The sequence below is a fragment of the Haliotis cracherodii genome, unplaced genomic scaffold, assembly GCF_022045235.1.
Source record: "Haliotis cracherodii isolate W230 unplaced genomic scaffold, xgHalCrac1.p SCAF_10, whole genome shotgun sequence".
In the NCBI taxonomy this organism is placed as follows: Eukaryota; Metazoa; Mollusca; class Gastropoda; order Lepetellida; family Haliotidae; genus Haliotis; species Haliotis cracherodii.
The window spans coordinates 2,732,090-2,751,229 of NW_027266265.1; the positions used below are offsets into that span (position 1 = coordinate 2,732,090).

The 19,140-nt window shown below is 40.8% G+C and overlaps 1 protein-coding gene across 1 annotated transcript; it reads right to left on the bottom strand.

Annotated features, from left to right (window-relative positions):
- Positions 1–1,902: 1,902 nt before the first annotated feature.
- Positions 1,903–6,129, bottom strand: LOC139444675 (putative ankyrin repeat protein RF_0381). Its single transcript, XM_071225611.1, has 2 exons — positions 6,082–6,129; positions 1,903–3,000 (listed from the first exon to the last, which is right to left on the bottom strand). The coding sequence occupies exon 2, from the start codon at positions 2,986–2,988 to the stop codon at positions 1,903–1,905; it is 1,086 nt and encodes a 361-aa protein (XP_071081712.1). The 5' UTR covers positions 2,989–3,000; positions 6,082–6,129.
- Between the last annotated feature and the right edge of the window lie 13,011 nt (positions 6,130–19,140).

Here is a 19,140-nt window from a genome sequence, read left to right on the forward strand (position 1 = left end):
TTTGTTGCATATTCAACGTTCAACACATCAGTTTTATATACGTGGCGTTACTTAGATGTCTTGTGGTACCTGGTGTTTACCTGTAGTTTTGGCACCACTCGTGTACTTCCGGTCACGGAAAGTGGCGATTGATGGCGACTGTGTATTAAAGTCAATAACCTGTGGACACGAACGAGATAATTAGCTTTGAGCTGATTACACTGTATTATGACTTCATCTTTTACTGATTCTATTTACATCTCGATTCTATATACATTCACGTTTTGAGTATATTTATGATATTAAAATTGTTGTGATTATTTCATAGTATAGAGGGCGGTCGGGTAGCCCAGTGATTAAAGCGTTCGCCCGTCACGCCAGAGACCCGGGTTCGAATTCCGACATGGGTATAATGTGTGAATTTAAGCCCATTTCTGGTGTCCCCCGCCGTGATATTGCTGGAAAAAAATTGCTGGCGAAAAATATCACTGACTCACTGATAGTAAAGAAACGTTCCGAAGGTAATGACGGTTGCACCTGAATGACAGTTTCAAATATGAGTTTAATTAGAGTTCATCTATTGTCAAATGTGAAGCAACAATATATTAAACATATTATAAGATCAATTTGATAGTTGAAGAACGTATGGATGACAAGAAAAATACAATTCCTAATATTGGTTGAAGGTACATTGTCAATGTTGAAAATGCTAATTGAGTATATCAATTAATGATTAATGTTTTTTAACAAGAAGGTTTTATCGATCATCAAACAGCATTAATGACATAAAAAAACGCATTCTAATTGCCACCCGTAATTGTGAGTTACTAACTAAATACAATAGCTAGAAAAATATAGTCACCAAATTTGAGTTGGTTAAACGCCGCTTTAACAGTATTCCAGTTATATCGCTGCTTGTCAGCTTAATGTGGGAGGAAAGCCCAAGGTAATGCAGGTCTCAGACGGTTGCTTCTTCGGTCAAACCCACGAGCACGGGTGTGGTGCTGACAAACCTAGAAACATAATTAGGGCGAACCCACAATCATAGGTAGGTACGCGAACTCTGCACAGCGAATCGCGGCGCCCTAGACGACGGGACAACCCGTGAGTGTGGAGGAAGGTTATCCATCATGCCGCTTATGTTTTGAACTTTTATGTGTGGACTGTATCGTGTTTACGCTCGTGCTTTAAGCCACGTCATGAAACCTATGATCATTGGTTCGATGCGTGCTGATTTTGTTTCTATGTTTGCCAGGTTTGCTATAACTGAAATACTGTTTAAAGCAGCGTTAAACCAAACTCACTCACTCACTCACTGGCGTCATGTGAGGTTTTGTTTACTTGACCTACAGTCGAACCTTTAATGCTTTATTTAAATGTGTTCGGCACAACCAGAAATTCGACACATCCAAGTTCGACACAACGAGAAACGACTGTTTATACAGAAGAGACATAACTGATGTCATGGGGCCCAAGTACTGCGTGGACATGGTGGTGTTTTTACGCTTCGAGAATGTACAGTACAATGTCTAGCGCCGTGTCGATGGCCAACTCGATATTGCATGGTCCCGTGGTGACTTTTAACGTGACAATACCCTGAATAATTATCAGTGTTACGTCTTTCGCCATTTAACCAGCGAAAATAACAAGTTAATGAATGTCGAAAGGACACATACAAATGAAAACACCAAAGCTGTCGGAGATTCGGCAGTTTTAAGTTTGGCATTGAATTTGAGCTGACTATTGAAATATCCGAGTTTGTCTTTGTTTCGTATTGGAGTTTTGAGGTGATTGAGCGTTCCCCGGGAGCTTGTGTCGATTCCGTGCATGGGCGCAACATGTGAAGACCATTCCTGCTACCCTCCGCAGTGATGTAGCTAAGAGCGGCGTAAGACCATACTCACTTGATACAAGAGTGTCACATTAGCCTGTGAGGTGTTTGAGTTTCACGTAATCCTTCACTTGTGCTGGTAGGGGGAGGTAACCAACACGCTTTGGCAGATGGGTTCCTAGAATCTGACGAACCTTGAAACAAGCCAACTGTTGAAGTGACCTGACATCGGCCAGAAGGTTCAGCAGCGTCGACCGTAGAGTCTCCCCCAGGTCCGCGGGAATATTGCAGGCTGCGTCATAGTCGCCCCGCCTCACCTCGTACCCTGCTTCAGCCAAAAGTCGCACGTACCTCGGAGGTAGGAATAATTTGCCCCTGTCACATAACACACCATGCAGAGCAGAACGCCCTTTAGAACACACCTCATTTAGAGGCGCGTTGATCCTTATGAGGAGCTTCAGCACTTTAACGTGAACAGGCATCTGTAAGGCGAAGTGGAGGATGCTGAAACCTTTATTGTCATCACGTATGTCGACTCTTGCTCCGTGGTTGTACAGCAGATGCATCATATCAACATGGTTTAAACGTGCGCATGTATTCAACAAACAACCTTCCTCTCTAACCTTGCAGTTGACGTCGGCGCCATGTTGTATCATAAGTGTTGCCAGATCCAGCTTGTTGGAAGACACTGCTGACTTGAAGGGCGACTGGGGTCGGTGTAGACGGTCACAATCCGCTCCTTGAGACAGCAAGTACTGTACAATGTCAGTGTGGTTGCCAGAAACAGCATACCCCAGAGGCGTCTGGTGGAGGGAGTCCTCCGTGTCTACTGGCACGTCGTGGTCATTCAGCATCGCCATCAGCATCCCCAGTTGTCCAGACTTGGCTGCTGTGTGGATGGGTCGCACGCTCCGACGTTTGCCACGTGTGAGTCTGTTGGCTTGGAAGCCATGACGCATCAGTAGAGTAAATATGGACTTGCTTCCATCTGAAACAGCAACAAGGACGGGGTCTCGAAGATTCTCGGGGAACTCCCTTCCTCGCCCATGTAGACCTGTGTTGTGTCTGAACCATTCTTTGACAACTCTGACGTCCTTTGTGGTGACTGATTCAGTTAGAATTTCCCAGTTTCTCTCCACAGACACATTTGCCTTCCCCCTCGTCAGCCTTCTCGTCATGTTCAAGCGACACTAAAAAGTAAATAATGCATGTTATTCTAAATCAGAGTTACACAACGCCAGAAGCCACGTTTAAAAAGTCAAAAGATGATAATGAACGACTGTTTCTGAGAGAGTATTGTTTTACGCCGTGTTTAATATTCCAGGAATGTCATGGCAGGGGACACCAGGAATGGACTTCACACTTTATATAAAAATGTGGGAAATCGAACCGGGGCCCACGGTGAGTGAACGTTTAACCATGAGGTTACCCCACCACTTATGGTGTCTGACGCTGATAGTGTTGCAATATCAGGACATCCTGTACATGATGGAGTCTGGAACAGGACAACTAGTGACTGAGAGGCTGGATAAACCCATCCCCGAAAACCAGGTGTATATATTCCTAGCGTCCCTTCAGCCCCAACACTGGAGTGAGTACAGGTAAACCTCGCTTATTCGGATGCATGCTGCCAGTGTAATTGCCCGCAATCCTTTCCGTCCGTTTAAACGAACCCTGGATTCTGAATGTGAGTGTGTGAGTGAGTGTGCGCGCGTGCGTACGAGCTGTATGTATGTGTGTTCTTTGACGCTGCACGCAGCAATTTTCCTGCTACATGTTGGCGGTCTGTAAATAATGGACCAGACAATCCAGTGATTGACATCATGAGCATCATTCCAAACAATTGGGATACGATGACATGCAATTCAACCAAGCCACATAGCCTGACCACAGGATTCACGGGGAGCTGGGAACGTCTGCATTCGTACTCGGAGTCCCCACGAGTCGAGCATGGTCTGTCCTTAGTGTGGGAGGAAAGCCCGAAGTTATGTAGGTTTCAGACGTTTATTTTACATATCGATTCCAAATTTGAAACAAAATGTTAACCCAAGAAATCTGTACGCGAACTAACTTAGTGAGAAACCAATAAACAACCAAACAATGGTATAAATCAACAATTGTATTACAAATTATTCAATGGCAGTATAAAATGTGAGAGCAGTGGAAATGACAAGAATAACAATCGGCTCTCCGCAACAGTGGTCAAGCTTCCGATATAGGACAAGGCTCAACATCAGGGTGAAAAGTGATCTTCACACGAAAGCTGGTCTTGAATCATAGTTAGGGTGAACTGGGATTCGAACCCACAAAACCTTTACGCCACCGACAGACACCATAAGAATACAAAATGGTTGGGCCATCGATACAAACAGGTGAAGTGAAATAGGGTTTAATGTTGCTTTCAAGATTACTGCACATGTTTAGGGACGTGCATGCACTGCGTGAGTTTGGCTGCTTGTACAAGTCCAGACTTGCCCCTTTGTATTGGGTTACCCACCATGCCGCGTCTTCAGCCATCCATGCTTGTCGGAAAGGCGACTATGCTTGTTGTAAGAGGCAACTAACGGGATCGGGTGGTCAGTCTCGCTGACTTGGTTAATGCATGTTATCGTACCCCAATTGCGTGGATCGATGCTCATGATATCAAACACTGGATTGTCTGGTCCAGACTCGATTATTTACAGACAGCCGTCATATCGCTGGAATATTGCTGAGTTAAACAACAAACAAACAAACCATGCCGCAGTTCAATACCCCACTCGGACACAGTATACTGACTTCGAGCCGACCATGCCTTGTCTTATCCCGTTAATGCCGAGCGCAAGACAGGGTAACAACAAGTACCACCGCCCTTCAGCTCTCGAGGTAGACACTCCATTCACTGGAGTGAGTGAGTGAGTTGGATTTAACGCTGCTTTTAACAATATTCCAGAACCGGAATTCGAACCCACAATCATAGGTTTCTGGCGTGCCCAAGGGACGCAACTCTGCACAGCGAATCATCGCGGCGCCTCAGACGACTGGGCCACCGTGCCGACGGGTCCCATGAAGATTCAGGGTCAGAACCCATGCTTGTCGTCAGAGGCGACTAACGGGACCGGGTGGTCAGACTCGCTGACTTGGTTGATTGATGCATGTCATCGTATCCCAACTGCTTGAATCGATGCGCTTGATGCCAAGCACTGGATTGACTGGTCCAGCCTCGATTATTTAAAGTCCGCCGTCATATAACTGGAATATTGCTGAGTGCGGCGTTAAACAACAAACAAACATCAATATATCCCGACGGCGCGGATAGTTTCTAATGCTCTCAACCACTTGTTTACACGGCTTACAGAACGTCATTAAAATATTTTCATCAGCTTACCCGAAATGTATATTTGACAATTTCACAATTGTCAAACTGATTAAATTAACACTGATTAAATTGTCAAACTGATTAAATTAACACTGATTAAATTGTCAAAGACATGTGCAGAAAGTTAGAACAAATGTATTCCGTGGTTTTTTTCAACTTGGAGCACATTGTTGTATGCAGGTACCATACATAAAACAAATTAATGGACCTAAGAAAGGCCGAGGCAATGGGTTCATACAGTCTCCCAAAGGGTTTTGTGTTTTAATGACAAGAACAACCGATACATCGGGGCTTTGTTATGTCCCATGTTGTCTCTCTCCTGCCTCGCAAGACGGAGTCCCCCGACTGGATGGCTTGTGCTTCTGCGGTAAGATCCCCCAGGGACGGAAACACTTTGAATACTTATATGACTCTTGGCATTATCTCCTTGGCCCTAGTAGTTAAACACGCTTCACTGAACTCCACGGGGGCCTGTAGCCCTATATAAAGACACATATATGTTGCATGGGTAATGTCTGTCTCCCTACAGAGCGACACTGAGAGACTAAGTTCGTGCACCTTGATAGTAAAAGAGAACGGCAGTATGGTCACACACCAATGCATCTGCTTGTTCTGCGTGAGAAACGGATATCTTTTGAAGATATACGTTATCAAATCGTATAAAAAAAATTGTCACCTGTCGATCGGATTGTAACTTAAGCAGGGACAACAATTTGCTCAGGTGTTGAATGTTTCCTATAAACAGGTGGTAGAGTTACCTCCCCCTCCTGGTTCTGTCAATTTTGTTACATTGCAGTCGATTCCTCCTAAGCGTTTACATTTGACAGTTCAGATGCACATGCTAGGTGTTGTATAGCCCGTGACGGTTTGATGGGCAGTCATTCCATGTCTAAACGAACCTACCCGCACTTACCCAGCTTTATTTCTCGCTGTCCCGACCGTGTGTATACCTACACTTCCGTGTTTTCTTTTCTATCGATTCGGTTGTTAGGTTTCTTTTATGAGCGCTTCAACCATTCTCTCCACCAACTCGCTCCACACGCTTGACTGGTTTTCTGCCTCTGTTGCGCACGCTACAGCTCAGGCGAAGCATTGGGCCAGGGGACCAGTCAACACCACACACTCAGTGAGGCGAGCTGGTTGGGATGAACGCCGCTTCAGGTGAAAGGGGCACTGATCTGCAGCTTCTTCTCGGCTGTCTGACACTGGCCGCTAGGGCCCACAAGCTGCCGTGAGTCGATTTGCTCGCTAACGCAACTGAGCGTGACAAGAGACTGGGCTACCGTCTGCAAGGACAGCTAAATAAACTTGGAGGCAATATTTGTTTTACGCATTTTTGAACACTGATTGGTTACCCGAAAGATTTCGAGAAAGGGTGCATTATAATTAATTTCTTCAGCCTAAAAATTCAGACAAAAAGGACGGCGGAAGCTCATCGGACGTCGTCATTTGGAAAAAAACCCTGATGGTTATAGTTCAATAATAAAAAAAGTATCCCTGCAGTGAAAGCATTTTTGGATTTCGGATTGCGTCGATAATACGATTACTACTCCCTTGTTGTCATCCACGTTTTCTGGTATAACCCTACTCTTGGATATTTGTCGTCATTCACTTGATGCTCAGTAATGAATTCATTACAGGTATAATTAGTGGTAGCACCACTGAGATTACCTGATAAAGTTTCCCATTTGGCATGTCTTGTGTTTGGGGTTATTATTCAATCTAAATCCAGGTTGAAGCGAGGTGAAATGTGTGTTATTTAACATGCACGTGGCAGCCCAGCAAGAGATGAATGATCAGTTGATTTACTTTTTTTGTAAATCAACGGATCTTTCCTAGCCATCAAAGGGTTAACACAAAAAAACGTTGATTGATTAATCACTGGTATCTTGCACAGTGGATATCTCAAAAGTGAGTGTTTACATGTCTAGGGTTACTATAACAAAGGGAATACACTCATGTCATGGCGTGAAGTGCCAATGTAAAAACAACATACTTTGTTCAAAGGGTTAACCGATAATACGTTGATTGATTGCTCATCCTTATCTAACTCAATGGATCTTTTTTTATGAACCGTGGACATTATGAAAATAGTGTCACGTGGGCTTTCTCAGCTGACCTTTGAGACTTGACACCTATGTGAAACACCTGAAACAATCTAAGTGATCATTTGAGAAACGAACACGGGTTATGATATCCCGAAACGATACATGCAGATTTTAAAATATCTGATTGTGACAGAGACACGTCACATCGAATAAGTTTCTTTGTACAGCTGCAGACGTTTGGGATATTGTTCCTTTGTGTGGATATTCACAGATACATTCCTCGAACAAGGAAGCTGCCTTAAATTATATATATAAATTTGGTCTGTTGTAATTATGATATTTGCATTTTGTTTTCCTTCATTTGCTGTGGCATTGAACAGATTCATTCTTGTTCCTCTACGTCTTGTCTTCACAAGTCTTTTCCTTTGTAAGCATGTATATATTACATTCAATTTTAAAATGTGATTCTCACAGGCAATTTATAAGATGTCTAAATATTTCAGTCATTTTGACTGAAAAATCTGTCCATTTATGTAACAGATTGACTAAAAATGATTCAGACGGTCAAAAGGGCTTAAAAACATCACAATAGATTAATTATGCTAGAATTAGAAGCCAAACAATATAGAAATGTAGTTTTCATCTTAACATTTTCAGTCACTTGGTGATGATATTAAACATAAAAATGTTTTGAATTCTTTTTCATAATAATACAGATGGACATTTTTTCAGTCAATTTGTAAAATAACTGAATATTTAGGCGTTTAATAAATTTTCTAAGTGAAAATTTTGCACATTTTGACTGTAAAAATATAAACACGATAAAATAAGCAATGCTCAGGTGAAATTACCAAGCGCCATGCTGTGTCGCCGTGAACGCCGAGCACCAAGAGTTACTGTATGTTTACCACAGCGAGGTATATGTGGGCGACTCTTGCTCAGAAGTTCATTAATCAAGGCACGTCCGTGATCAAGGTTACATTGAAGGCATCAGTAAAGCTTTCAAAACGTTTTATGGTAGACATGTGGGGGAATTTCCAAATTTGAAGCATCGGTGACCAAAATTATGTCCGATGCAATTCACTTTTACCACATGTTCCCGTGCTTTTCATGCGAACAACTGACCTGCCTGTGCATGTGTTTGTGACAGGCACCACCGGTGGGGCAGGATACGCTCTGTATATGATGGTGATTCATAAACACAGCCTCATAATATTGTTGGAATCGTACTTTGCTTTGCAGATATTCTGTTGGACATGGACAGAGTTTTGTCGCTTTATATTATAAACTGAAGCACCACACCGGTATCTACGGAAATGTACCGACTTCTTGAAGGATGACTGTTCCGTGCTTTACTACCTCACGATGTATTAGTAGTTCTATCCAGATTTCAGATATGACTAGATTCCTACATAAGAAATCCCTCAGCAGGAATAAATCCCCAGGTCCGGATAAGATTACAGTGAGTGAGTATGGTTTTACGCCGCTTTTAGCAATATTCCAGCAATATCACGGCGGGGGACACCACAAATGGGCTTCACACATGTCGGGAATCGAACCCGGGTCTTCGGCGTGACGAGCGAACGCTTTGACCACTAGGCTACCCGACCGCCCCGATAAGATTACAAATGAACATATTATCTATGCAGGAGAAAATCTTATTTATTCCTTACGTATACATTTTAATCATATGATGAAACTACAATATGTACCCTAGGATTATAGACTTGGTATGGTCATACCAATATATAAGGGTAAGAATGAAAAATCTGATCCTCGAAATTATAGAGGTATTACTGTCACATCATGTCCTTGTAAGCTCTTTGAAAAAATACAGCGCAAACGTATAGAAGACAAACTATGTAGGCTTAACCCAGACTTTCCTGATATGCTACAGTTTGATTTTAAAAAAGAACATGGAGCTATTATGCCAGTATTTACTTTGATCGAAGGCATTCAGTATTACATACAAAGGGACTCTGCAGTCTATGCAGCTTTCTTAGATAATGAAAAGGCGTGCGATAGGATATGGCACGATGGATTATTTTACAAACTACATAAACTGGGCATTAGAGGTAATACATGGAAATTACTACATCATTGTTATACAAATAGTTATGCTTATATTTCCTATCAAGGTGAACAATCAGACAGATATATGGTTCAACAAGGTGTTGGCCAAGGTAGAGTAATCTCTGCTTGTTTTTTTCTTGTTTTTATAAATGACCTTTTTTACAGCCCTTAGACAAGCACAATGTGGCATTCGTGCATATGTTATGGATATTCCTGCAGTCTTGCTTGCCGACGATACTACACTTATTAGCGCATCACCGAGGGGCTTACAAACATCCCTTGATATTGTACATACATATGCCTCAAGGTGGCGCCTAACATATAACCCATCAATAAGTACAATAACTGTGTTCACCTAAGCAAAACGCAAGGGATATAACTGTCATTGTAAACTTGGTAATACACACATTACTACTACTGACTCTACTGTGTATGGTGGAATACTTCTAACATACAATCTAAAACAAGAATTGAAAAGTACTGTCAGAAAGCAAGACAAAGTATTAACTCCCTAAGATCTTTAGGATTAAATAGTAATGCTCTTCATCCAATTTCAAGCGTGAAAATATGGCTCAGAATGATACTCAAAACCAGTCTTTATGGATGTGAATTACTCTATGACATCAAGGGTCAACATGCCGCTCTGTTGGAAGGCACGCAAAGATATTTTGCACGCATTGTACAGGGTCTTGATAAAAGATATCCTTTCGAACCTTGGACTTTGGACAATTACTGCATATATTGATAAATGCAAACTTTTATTTCTTGGTCGTTTATGCAATCTGAACTGTAATAACTTTGCAAAAGATATTTTTTGCGGATCCATTGCAAGCCCTGTCAATTCAAAGACAATCTGTAGAGAACTTAAATCAACACTTGATAAATACAATCTGGGTCCCTACCTTCGTACATATACTCAGTACGGTACTTTCCCTCCAAAAAATTGAAATGGAGAAATCGTGTTCACGAAACAATATGCAAATACGAAGAACAATCATGGCTCACAAATGTATCAAATAACGCAAGCATGTCCCGTTATAAGAGAATTCATACGAAATTAGCATACCATTTACTTTGGCTATCAGCTTTTCTGTACCCGGAATATCAACCTGCTTTACAACTCTGTGTGACAGTCTCACCATGCAGTAAACTTTCGACAGAGTGCATGCTCTGTAGTAGGCATGCTTTCGACTATGACAGCCACATTATTTTACATTTTGAAACGCTGATATCAGAAAGAAATGCGTTTTTCTCTTCTCTCATTGACGTACTTGACGTTCAAAATTATGTTGAGTTTGAAATGCAAGACGAAACAGATATGTTATCAGTCTTATTTGGGGCTGAAACAAAAGTTACTCACAATCTGGATCAACACACCTGGAAAGCTATTATACTACAATTCTCCTCGTATCTGTACAAACTAAGGCATCTTTTGACATATATCTTCTAGTGAATATCTGTCTTCATTTAGGTATCTGAATTTGATAATCTGTGTGTTATTGTAAATATGTTATGCCTGTAATTGAATAATTGAATATATTTTCATTGTAATCTTCGGAATGACATCTTGAGGAAATAAAGAATCTCTCTCTCTCTCTCTCTCTCTCTCTCTCTCTCTCTCTCTCTCTCTCTCTCTCTCTCTCTCTCTCTCTCTCTCATGCTCATGATCTTGTTGGAATCGTACTATCGACTCAGCCTCTGCAGATATTCTATTGGACATGAACAGATTTTTGTTGCTTTATAAACTAAAGCACCACACCGGTATCTACGGATTGTACCGACTTCTTGAAGGATGACTGTTCCGTGTTTACTACCCCACGGTGTATTAGTAGTTCTATCCAGATTTCAGACATGACTAGATTCCTACATCTGCTGTATTTTTACCTATGGGATAACTTAATACGTTTGGTCTTAAAAAAGTTTTTATGAATCCTGTTTCTCTCACTCATAAGTTTTCTAATGTGCTCGTTCATCCATTGAGCATTATCGCTCTTAAGCTTCTGTTTAAGTGAAATATCGACCGTGAATGCTTAGCACTGTCGCGGTTTAGTGAACCACGTTTAGGCTGCACGTTACAAAGGAGAAAGGGTAATGACAACAGGTACAATGGCTTTGTTCAGCTGTGACTGTAACACACAAAGGAACACAAACCATCAGCCACACTGAACATTAAGCATTTGACACATTTTTTACGCAATACTCAACGAGAGAAACGCTATCACGTTTTTACATGTACATGCCACACGATGTTGAATTATATCATTAGGTAGTTCTACGATAAACATAATCAAAACAGCGTGGACAGTTGCCTTATTCCTTCTTGTACTGGCCTGGACTTATGCCGGGTTTCAGGTTGTTGTCTTTGTGTTGTTTACCGCCGCACTCAGCAATATTCCAACTATATGACGCCGGTCTGTAGATATTCCAGTGATTGGTATCATGAACATCGATCCACGCAATTGGGATACGATGACATGGATCAACCAAGTCACCGACTCTGACCACCCGATCCCGTTTGTCGCCTCTTACGACAAGCATAGTCGCCTTTTATGATAAGCAGTGGTTGCTGAAGAGGTTTGCAGCATAACCACGGCGCGTTGATATTGATTTTTTAAAACCTTATTTACGGTTAAACAAAAGTATTTGTATGGAACTGTCATGTGTGCCGCTCTCACGCAAATCCACGAGCGTGAGTACCATGGTCCCAACAAACACGCAACATATGAATATCGATTGAAGAATGCATTATTTAACTTCAGAATAAATTATTTTTTGTTGTTTTTTATATGATGCATAGTTACATTGTTCCCGCTAGTATATAAATAACGTATTTTTTCGTCTAATGTGTGCAGTTATCCAAGACATTGTGTAAACTATTTTACGTTTCACTTTTGTTGTCAAAGTTTCCTGATGTAAGGAAACCCTCTTCTATCGTTCCAATACCTGAGAAAGACGATGTCCACGATCACTGAAATTACAGACCAGTTGCACTTTCCAGCTGTTTATCCAAATTGTTGGAAAAATGTATTTCTAAAATGTTTCCTATTGTTCTCGCGATAAAGGCTTTATATCAATATTGTATTCGGTATTTCAGGTAGGAGGTTCCACAGTGTACCAGGTAGCTCACTTGTATGATTGTATTGCCAAATACATTGGATAATGGTAAAGTCTTTGATAGAGTCTAGCATAAGGTGTCTTACACGAGGTATCTTTAAATGGAATACGTGTACCACTCTTAGATTGGTTTGAAAGCTATCTAACCATAGAAAACAATATAGTTGTCAATGGATATAAATCCAATACTACCATTGTACTAGGAGGCGTGCCCCAGGGTTCAATGTTGGGTCCACTTATATTTGTATATATGTATCAATGATATAGTTGCAGAAATACAATGTAATATTAAACTATGTGCTAATGATACTTCTTTATACGTTGTCATTGATGACCCAGTGTAATCATGTATATATGTAGATGAGGATATAGAAATGATATCACAATGAGCTCAAGTTTAGAAAGTAAAGTTTAATCGTAATATCAACGCGCGATCAACTTGCTTCACAGAGGTGCCACTGTATCGACCAACCCACACAACAACACAAGACCTGAGTGAATAAACCGTGAGTGTATTGATCAACCACAGAGTGTTTTGTGACTGTCCGTATTTATACATATTCTAGCTACTACAGCTATTCCTATTTTCTGATTAAAATGGCGATAAAGCTGTTATTGCTAGCGTTAGTGACGCTACCTCGACATAATTACATAATTTAGGTTGACGAAGGCATTAACGATAACGGTGTTTAGGAGTGAAGTTTTACTATGAAGCCGAATAGCTGCCCAGCTGGTATACCACCGTTTGTATACCTGGTACGTGTGACTTGACACGTGAGGATGATTAACATGGCAGTTAATAAAGGTATAAACGCCTTAAATGCGTTTACCAAACTCTATCTGACCAGCACAATGAGAGATACAGGTCCTGGAATATGTCCTGTTTAAGATACTGGAACATGGTCAGTAAGCGGTGCTATTCCCATACCATTCCCTATCTCTAATATGTCGCATGTAACGTGATAACTTGTTTCTTATTTCGCCCATATTAATACTAAAGTACTGTCCGGAATGCTTGAAAAATGTTTTTTGCCCGTTTAAAAGGATAGAATTTTTCACAGACTGTTGCTATTGAAAATATCGAGTAACTACCGATTGACCTACCTGTGGTTTGAAGTATTTCAGTCACAAGGAGTCTATCGACAAGTTTACAGGAGAAAAATTCAAACGCAAACAGGAAGTCCAATGATGGCAGTCCAAAACTGACTGTAGAATTATGCGCACGTGACTTCGTTATAATGATAATAAACCGTCTTCATAAAATACCTTATCCACACAAAAGACTCATACGGAGAAAATTCTTGTTGTACATCTTCTAAAATAACAAAATGACAGTGCGTTTGTCTTGTCAACACTGCTCCCATGATGCATGCTACATTACACTTGCATAGCGATAGACATATCCATGGTACGCGACATAGAGGGAAGCCATTTATCAGTTCAGATGGGGTGAATTACTGAACTGCCCTAGCTATTGGGTTTTCAGTTCAAACCATCAAGTCTACGGTATGATAAGTAAAACAAAAAAGGTATAGGGGTAGTCTCAAAACCAAAACCGGGGCGTAAATGGATATTAGACAGCTTTGATACAGTGATTAGGAGTGCAGTGTACAAGGTGTATGAGCGGAAGGTACCTCCGACTTTTAGTAAAATTCGGGAGGAGGTTAAAGACACGATTAATGTTTCCCTGACTGCACTAACTATTGCTCTCCACGAGATAGGATTTCGAAACACTGTGCTTGGCGATGACTGAGAAGTTTTACGAGAAAAGTATTTTATCCTTTCTATGAGGTCACATTATCTCTGCACCATTCATAACTGTCGCAATCAGGGCTTCCAGATCATTTACCTTGATGACATGTGACTACACGTGGCTATTGTCGCCGGAACCCCTCATCTGTGGCTTATTGCTGGCCAGTTTTCGAGGCGAAAAAGAACCTAGTGATTATCATAGGAGAATGAATGGTGATGTCTTCAGAGAGCCCCTTTTAAACATACCCAGTGTCATTTTAATGGATAACGCCAGTTAATATAACGTCTGGAATCAGATACTATCGTGCCAACCATGAGTAGTCGGAAGGCGACCATGCAGGAATATATGACATTGCTTACTACTTACCATCTGAAACGAATCTTCAACTTATGGAGAACATTCGGCTGAATCAGAAACCAGTTAAGTACAAGACATGTGCTGGCGGCACAACACGGCCACGTTGTCTTCCGTACGACATTGCGAGCTCAACCCTGTTGTGCCCATCTTGGCTAATTGTACAGGGTTCGTGGCAAGACATAACACAACATTCAAACCCATACATGTCAAATGGAGGGTCAACACAGTCTTTGCTAGCTATCAGCCTTCTTGAACCAGTTATCATACCTTTGGGCGATAGTACAGATTCATATACGTCATCAGCGGAGATAAATGCTACCTCAAGAAATCATCTGTGGAACTTCTTGATTAAAATAATTTCAACTTTCCAATACTCATCCCGGGTCATAGTTTTTAACTATTCCATCTTTTCTCCAAGCAAATATAATACAGAACATACCCTAAATTGCTACCCCATCAACGCACGTGTCAATTAAGGACAATAACAGCAATATTGTGAGACCACCCCCAACTCGGGTTAAATTTGTACCTGTGAGAATGCACGGGCCGGCGTGGGGTCATCACCTCTATGCTAGTTTCATAGCCCTATGACTCGTATTCATTAAATGAAGCCAGAAAGCATTTTCTAGCATGTCCGAGAGTACTTTAACGAAACAGGATCCATATCATTTACCAGGAAGAAATCAATAACCCCTATGCCCGATCGTTTCGTGGGTGTCATGGTTCAGATTCTCTTGAACACCTTTACCTACGTTGCAAAGTGATAGTCACGGGCAATGGTATATTAATGAAGTAAAGACAAAAGAAAGTCCATGAAGACTTAAATATCATTTGAATAGAAACATCCAACATTGTTTGTATAACTCTATTGTTACCAATATTCAATGACTCTGATTACCTCTGGAAAACTTGTGCTATGGGCCAAGAACTACTTTTAGAAAAAGTACAGTTGCCTTAAGAATCATTATGCTTCTGTTTAAAGAGTGAGTTTTCGAAAATTTTATAATGAAACAGGCTATATTTCATTAGATGATCATCGACAAAACCACAAAAAGGGGTGTATCTCACAAAATATTCTTCAACAAAACGACCGGAAGTGTATTTCCTTTTAACATTTCTGCCACATTCACGGATGTCACAAGATCGATCAGCATACTCCATGTGCCTTTATGTCGCACCGAAACGTATAGGTCATCATTGTTGCCGTCGTTAGTTTATCATTAGAGACAATGTGTTTCTTGGTGAGTGGAAAATGGCAAATGTAATGCTATTGTTGAAGAAATGTAGCCACACTAGTATATGGAACAAAAGGTCGATGTCCCTCATTACGTGTTTTATTACACTGACACAGCAATTTTTCGGTATAGATCCCTATACCGTTGTCAAACAGTCTTGCTCTGGTGATAAACTGAACAATATACAGAGTGACTTGTACTTTAATGCAATTAATCGTTTTCTTAAGTAACGCATGACTGATAATATCACCTACAAAATGTTTATTTATTATCAGTACAGACAGTGTATTTTATGGATGGCAACTTCTATATTGTATTATGATGCGACATTTAAGTATAGTCACTTATATTGTTGTCAAGCACGTGGGCACTAATGTATTATAAAGACAGTGTTTTAATAATCCCTTGTCTATTTTGTAAATCCCTGAGTCATTGTCATAACGCCAGTTGTCCTAACGTCAGATAAACCAGGCACTGATGTGTCAGACAGGAATAGTATGAAGGCGACTATGCTGGACTATCTGACATCTTGCAGTGTCGACTATCTGACACAGAAGTGTCAACTCAAGGAGAACATTCTCCCGAATAAGACATCAGTACAAGACAGATGTCCTGGCAGTTTATATACCTTTGGTTGATAGTACAGATTCAGATACATCATCAGTTCGGTAAGATGCTGGCTGAAGAAATCATCTGAAGAACAACAAAAACCTTTTGTTTAAACAAAAACAACCTTCCACTACCCACCCCGTGTCATAGCCTTTTACTATTACATCATCGTTCCGAGCAATGCAGTCGGTGTGAGGTCATCACCTCGGGACAGGTGTTAGGTAATTACCTCAGGCTATAGGCCGTTTCTTACATGTATGACAACAGGAAAATTTTAACACTGTCATCATTTTACCTGTACAAGTACCTTTGTGGGGTAACCACAGTGTCAGTAACGATAAACTAGATTAGGTAGATGGACGTTATTTTTGGTATATGCTACTTGCACAGCCCTATGATTCGTATACATTAAATGAAGCCAGAAAAACATTTTAGAAACTAATATCCCTTACTTTATATGAAGAGTATATCACAACATCGCCCCATCTTATTTAAACGATATCTTACCAAATTCGGTTGTTCTAAAATTACACATACCCTTAGAAATTCTGAAAATATCACAATTCCCCGCACCAGACTAACACCTTCATATTATGGCCCATCGCCAATCCAGCTGTGGAACGATATACCTTTCACTGAAAGAACCTGTAGTTCAACACATTATTTCAAATCATCTCAGCCGAACAACCGAACATACAAAACCTAACATTATACAAACTAAGCTGGGACATAAGGTTAAGCAGCTAGATTACGATTCTTGAAAACCAGGAAATAATGCCACAGCAGAATGTTATTGTGGCAGTAAATTTGCAAATACTAGTATCTCTCCACGGTGACGTTTCTTTTGCGGTTCAGTATATGTAAATATACACGTGGTTCAATATAGATCAGGTATACTACCCTCTTACATTTCTATCTTATTCCCTATAACAAGCAATTTATATTGATAAACTACCTGTGGTACCATCTTAATATGAGCAAGGTGTATTGACGAACTGTGTTTGTATTGTCCCTTAATCCACACAGTAGTACTTATTTCGAATTATTTTACAAATTGATCATAAAATTAGTTCCGTGCCTCCATATATCATAAGGCACGGGCATCACACTGCTAGGTTAACGTTATATAATACTTTAATAACATCACAATCAATATGTGTAAATCGTGACAACGCATACATGCCACACGGATCAGATGAACACGCTTATTACTGATTCTGTAGCTCGTTGTTGGACGAGTAATGTTTAATTTTAGACACATGTAAATGAATGTGTTTCGATGATATAATTGAGCATTAAATATTCATCAGCAACGTCCCTGAGTACCAGGGGATATCTACACATGCCCATAATGGGTGCCTATCCATGTTATGTCAAGACCTCTATTGCCGTTTTCGCGGTCGATAAAAGCTCTTAAATGATTTCGTATAGCTCCAATTCCTCTCATAACATTTGTTGTTATGCGTTGGAAATTCTTCATCGATTACTTAAAGAACTCTGATTACTAAATCTGACTCTTCTGTGAAGCGATTGATTAAGCAATAAGGGCGTGAGTTCCAAATCAAGACTTGAGTGAAAAAAGATACCAAAAAATGACTTTGCCAGATGTATATCGATTGATATGCCGCCTATACATATCGACAGAGAGATGTCTGCATAAGGCGATTTGGAACTATTCAACATATTGATAATTAAGTGTCACTGCTGTCCTGCGAAGTTACGGAATCATAGCTCTCGTCATTCCAAGTATATACAAGTCCGGTTAATTGAGTAATTGGTGCAGTCAGCACACATGCAGAGCTGGCATCACTTACAGGCAGGCTATACATAATTTTTCTTTGAATGTGGCTTGAAAGAAAGAGACAATAAACACTTTACAGGAAACTTTATTACTTTTCTAAGATATCGAATTTAAGACTAATCTTGTGTTTCAGTATAGATGCGTTTACCTGTTACAAACGATGCCTTAACCTGAAAATACTCGAATAGGGCTAACTGACGGGTTGTTCCATCCCATTTCCTGTCCCCTTATACTGGGAGATAAAGTATCCTTTAAACATAACACGCTTAAAATTAGTAGTTAATGATTTAACGAAGACACATTTTATTAGCCGCTCAGTGTGTGATTATCCATAACCCAATGCAGCAATAGGAAGACAATTTATAATAGTTTGCGTCAGTTTAGCAGATAGCAGAAAATGCAAGTCACATAACATGATACCGTAAGCGACGTGAATCGACGGTGTGATGTGGCGCGATGTGGCGTGATGTGGCGTGATGTGGGTGGGTGGGTGAGTGAGTTGGTTTAACGTCGCTTTCAACAGTATTACAGTTATATCACGGCGTGTCAGCTTAATGTAGGAGGAAAGCTCGAAATGATGCAGGTTTCAGTGAAACCCACGAGCACGGGTATGGTGCTGACAAACCTAGAAACATAATCGGGGCGAACCGGGATTCGAACCCACAATCATAGATTTCTGGCGTGCCCAAGGGACGCAACTCTGCACAGCGAATCGCAGCGCCTAAGATGACTGTGCCAGTCGTGCCCCCGGCGTTATGATGGGTCACAGTAGGACGAAATATGGCGGAGCGGTCGTCACCGTTGTTTGACCGCAGTATTTTGCTAAATGCCCTATATACAGAACAAATGTACATGTGGTTAGAAAACTTTTCAAAGGCTGCTCATTCCTATGTCAAGAGGAAGACGTAATACCCAGAGCCCAAACGCCCACCTCTGACAACTGTATGCCTGATTCGGCACATACACAATGATTTAAATATTT

What these genes read in the sequence shown, in the direction of transcription:
- LOC139444675 (XM_071225611.1), bottom strand. Translation starts at nt 2,988, where the DNA reads ATGACGAGAAGGCTGACGAGGGGGAAGGCAAATGTGTCTGTGGAGAGA.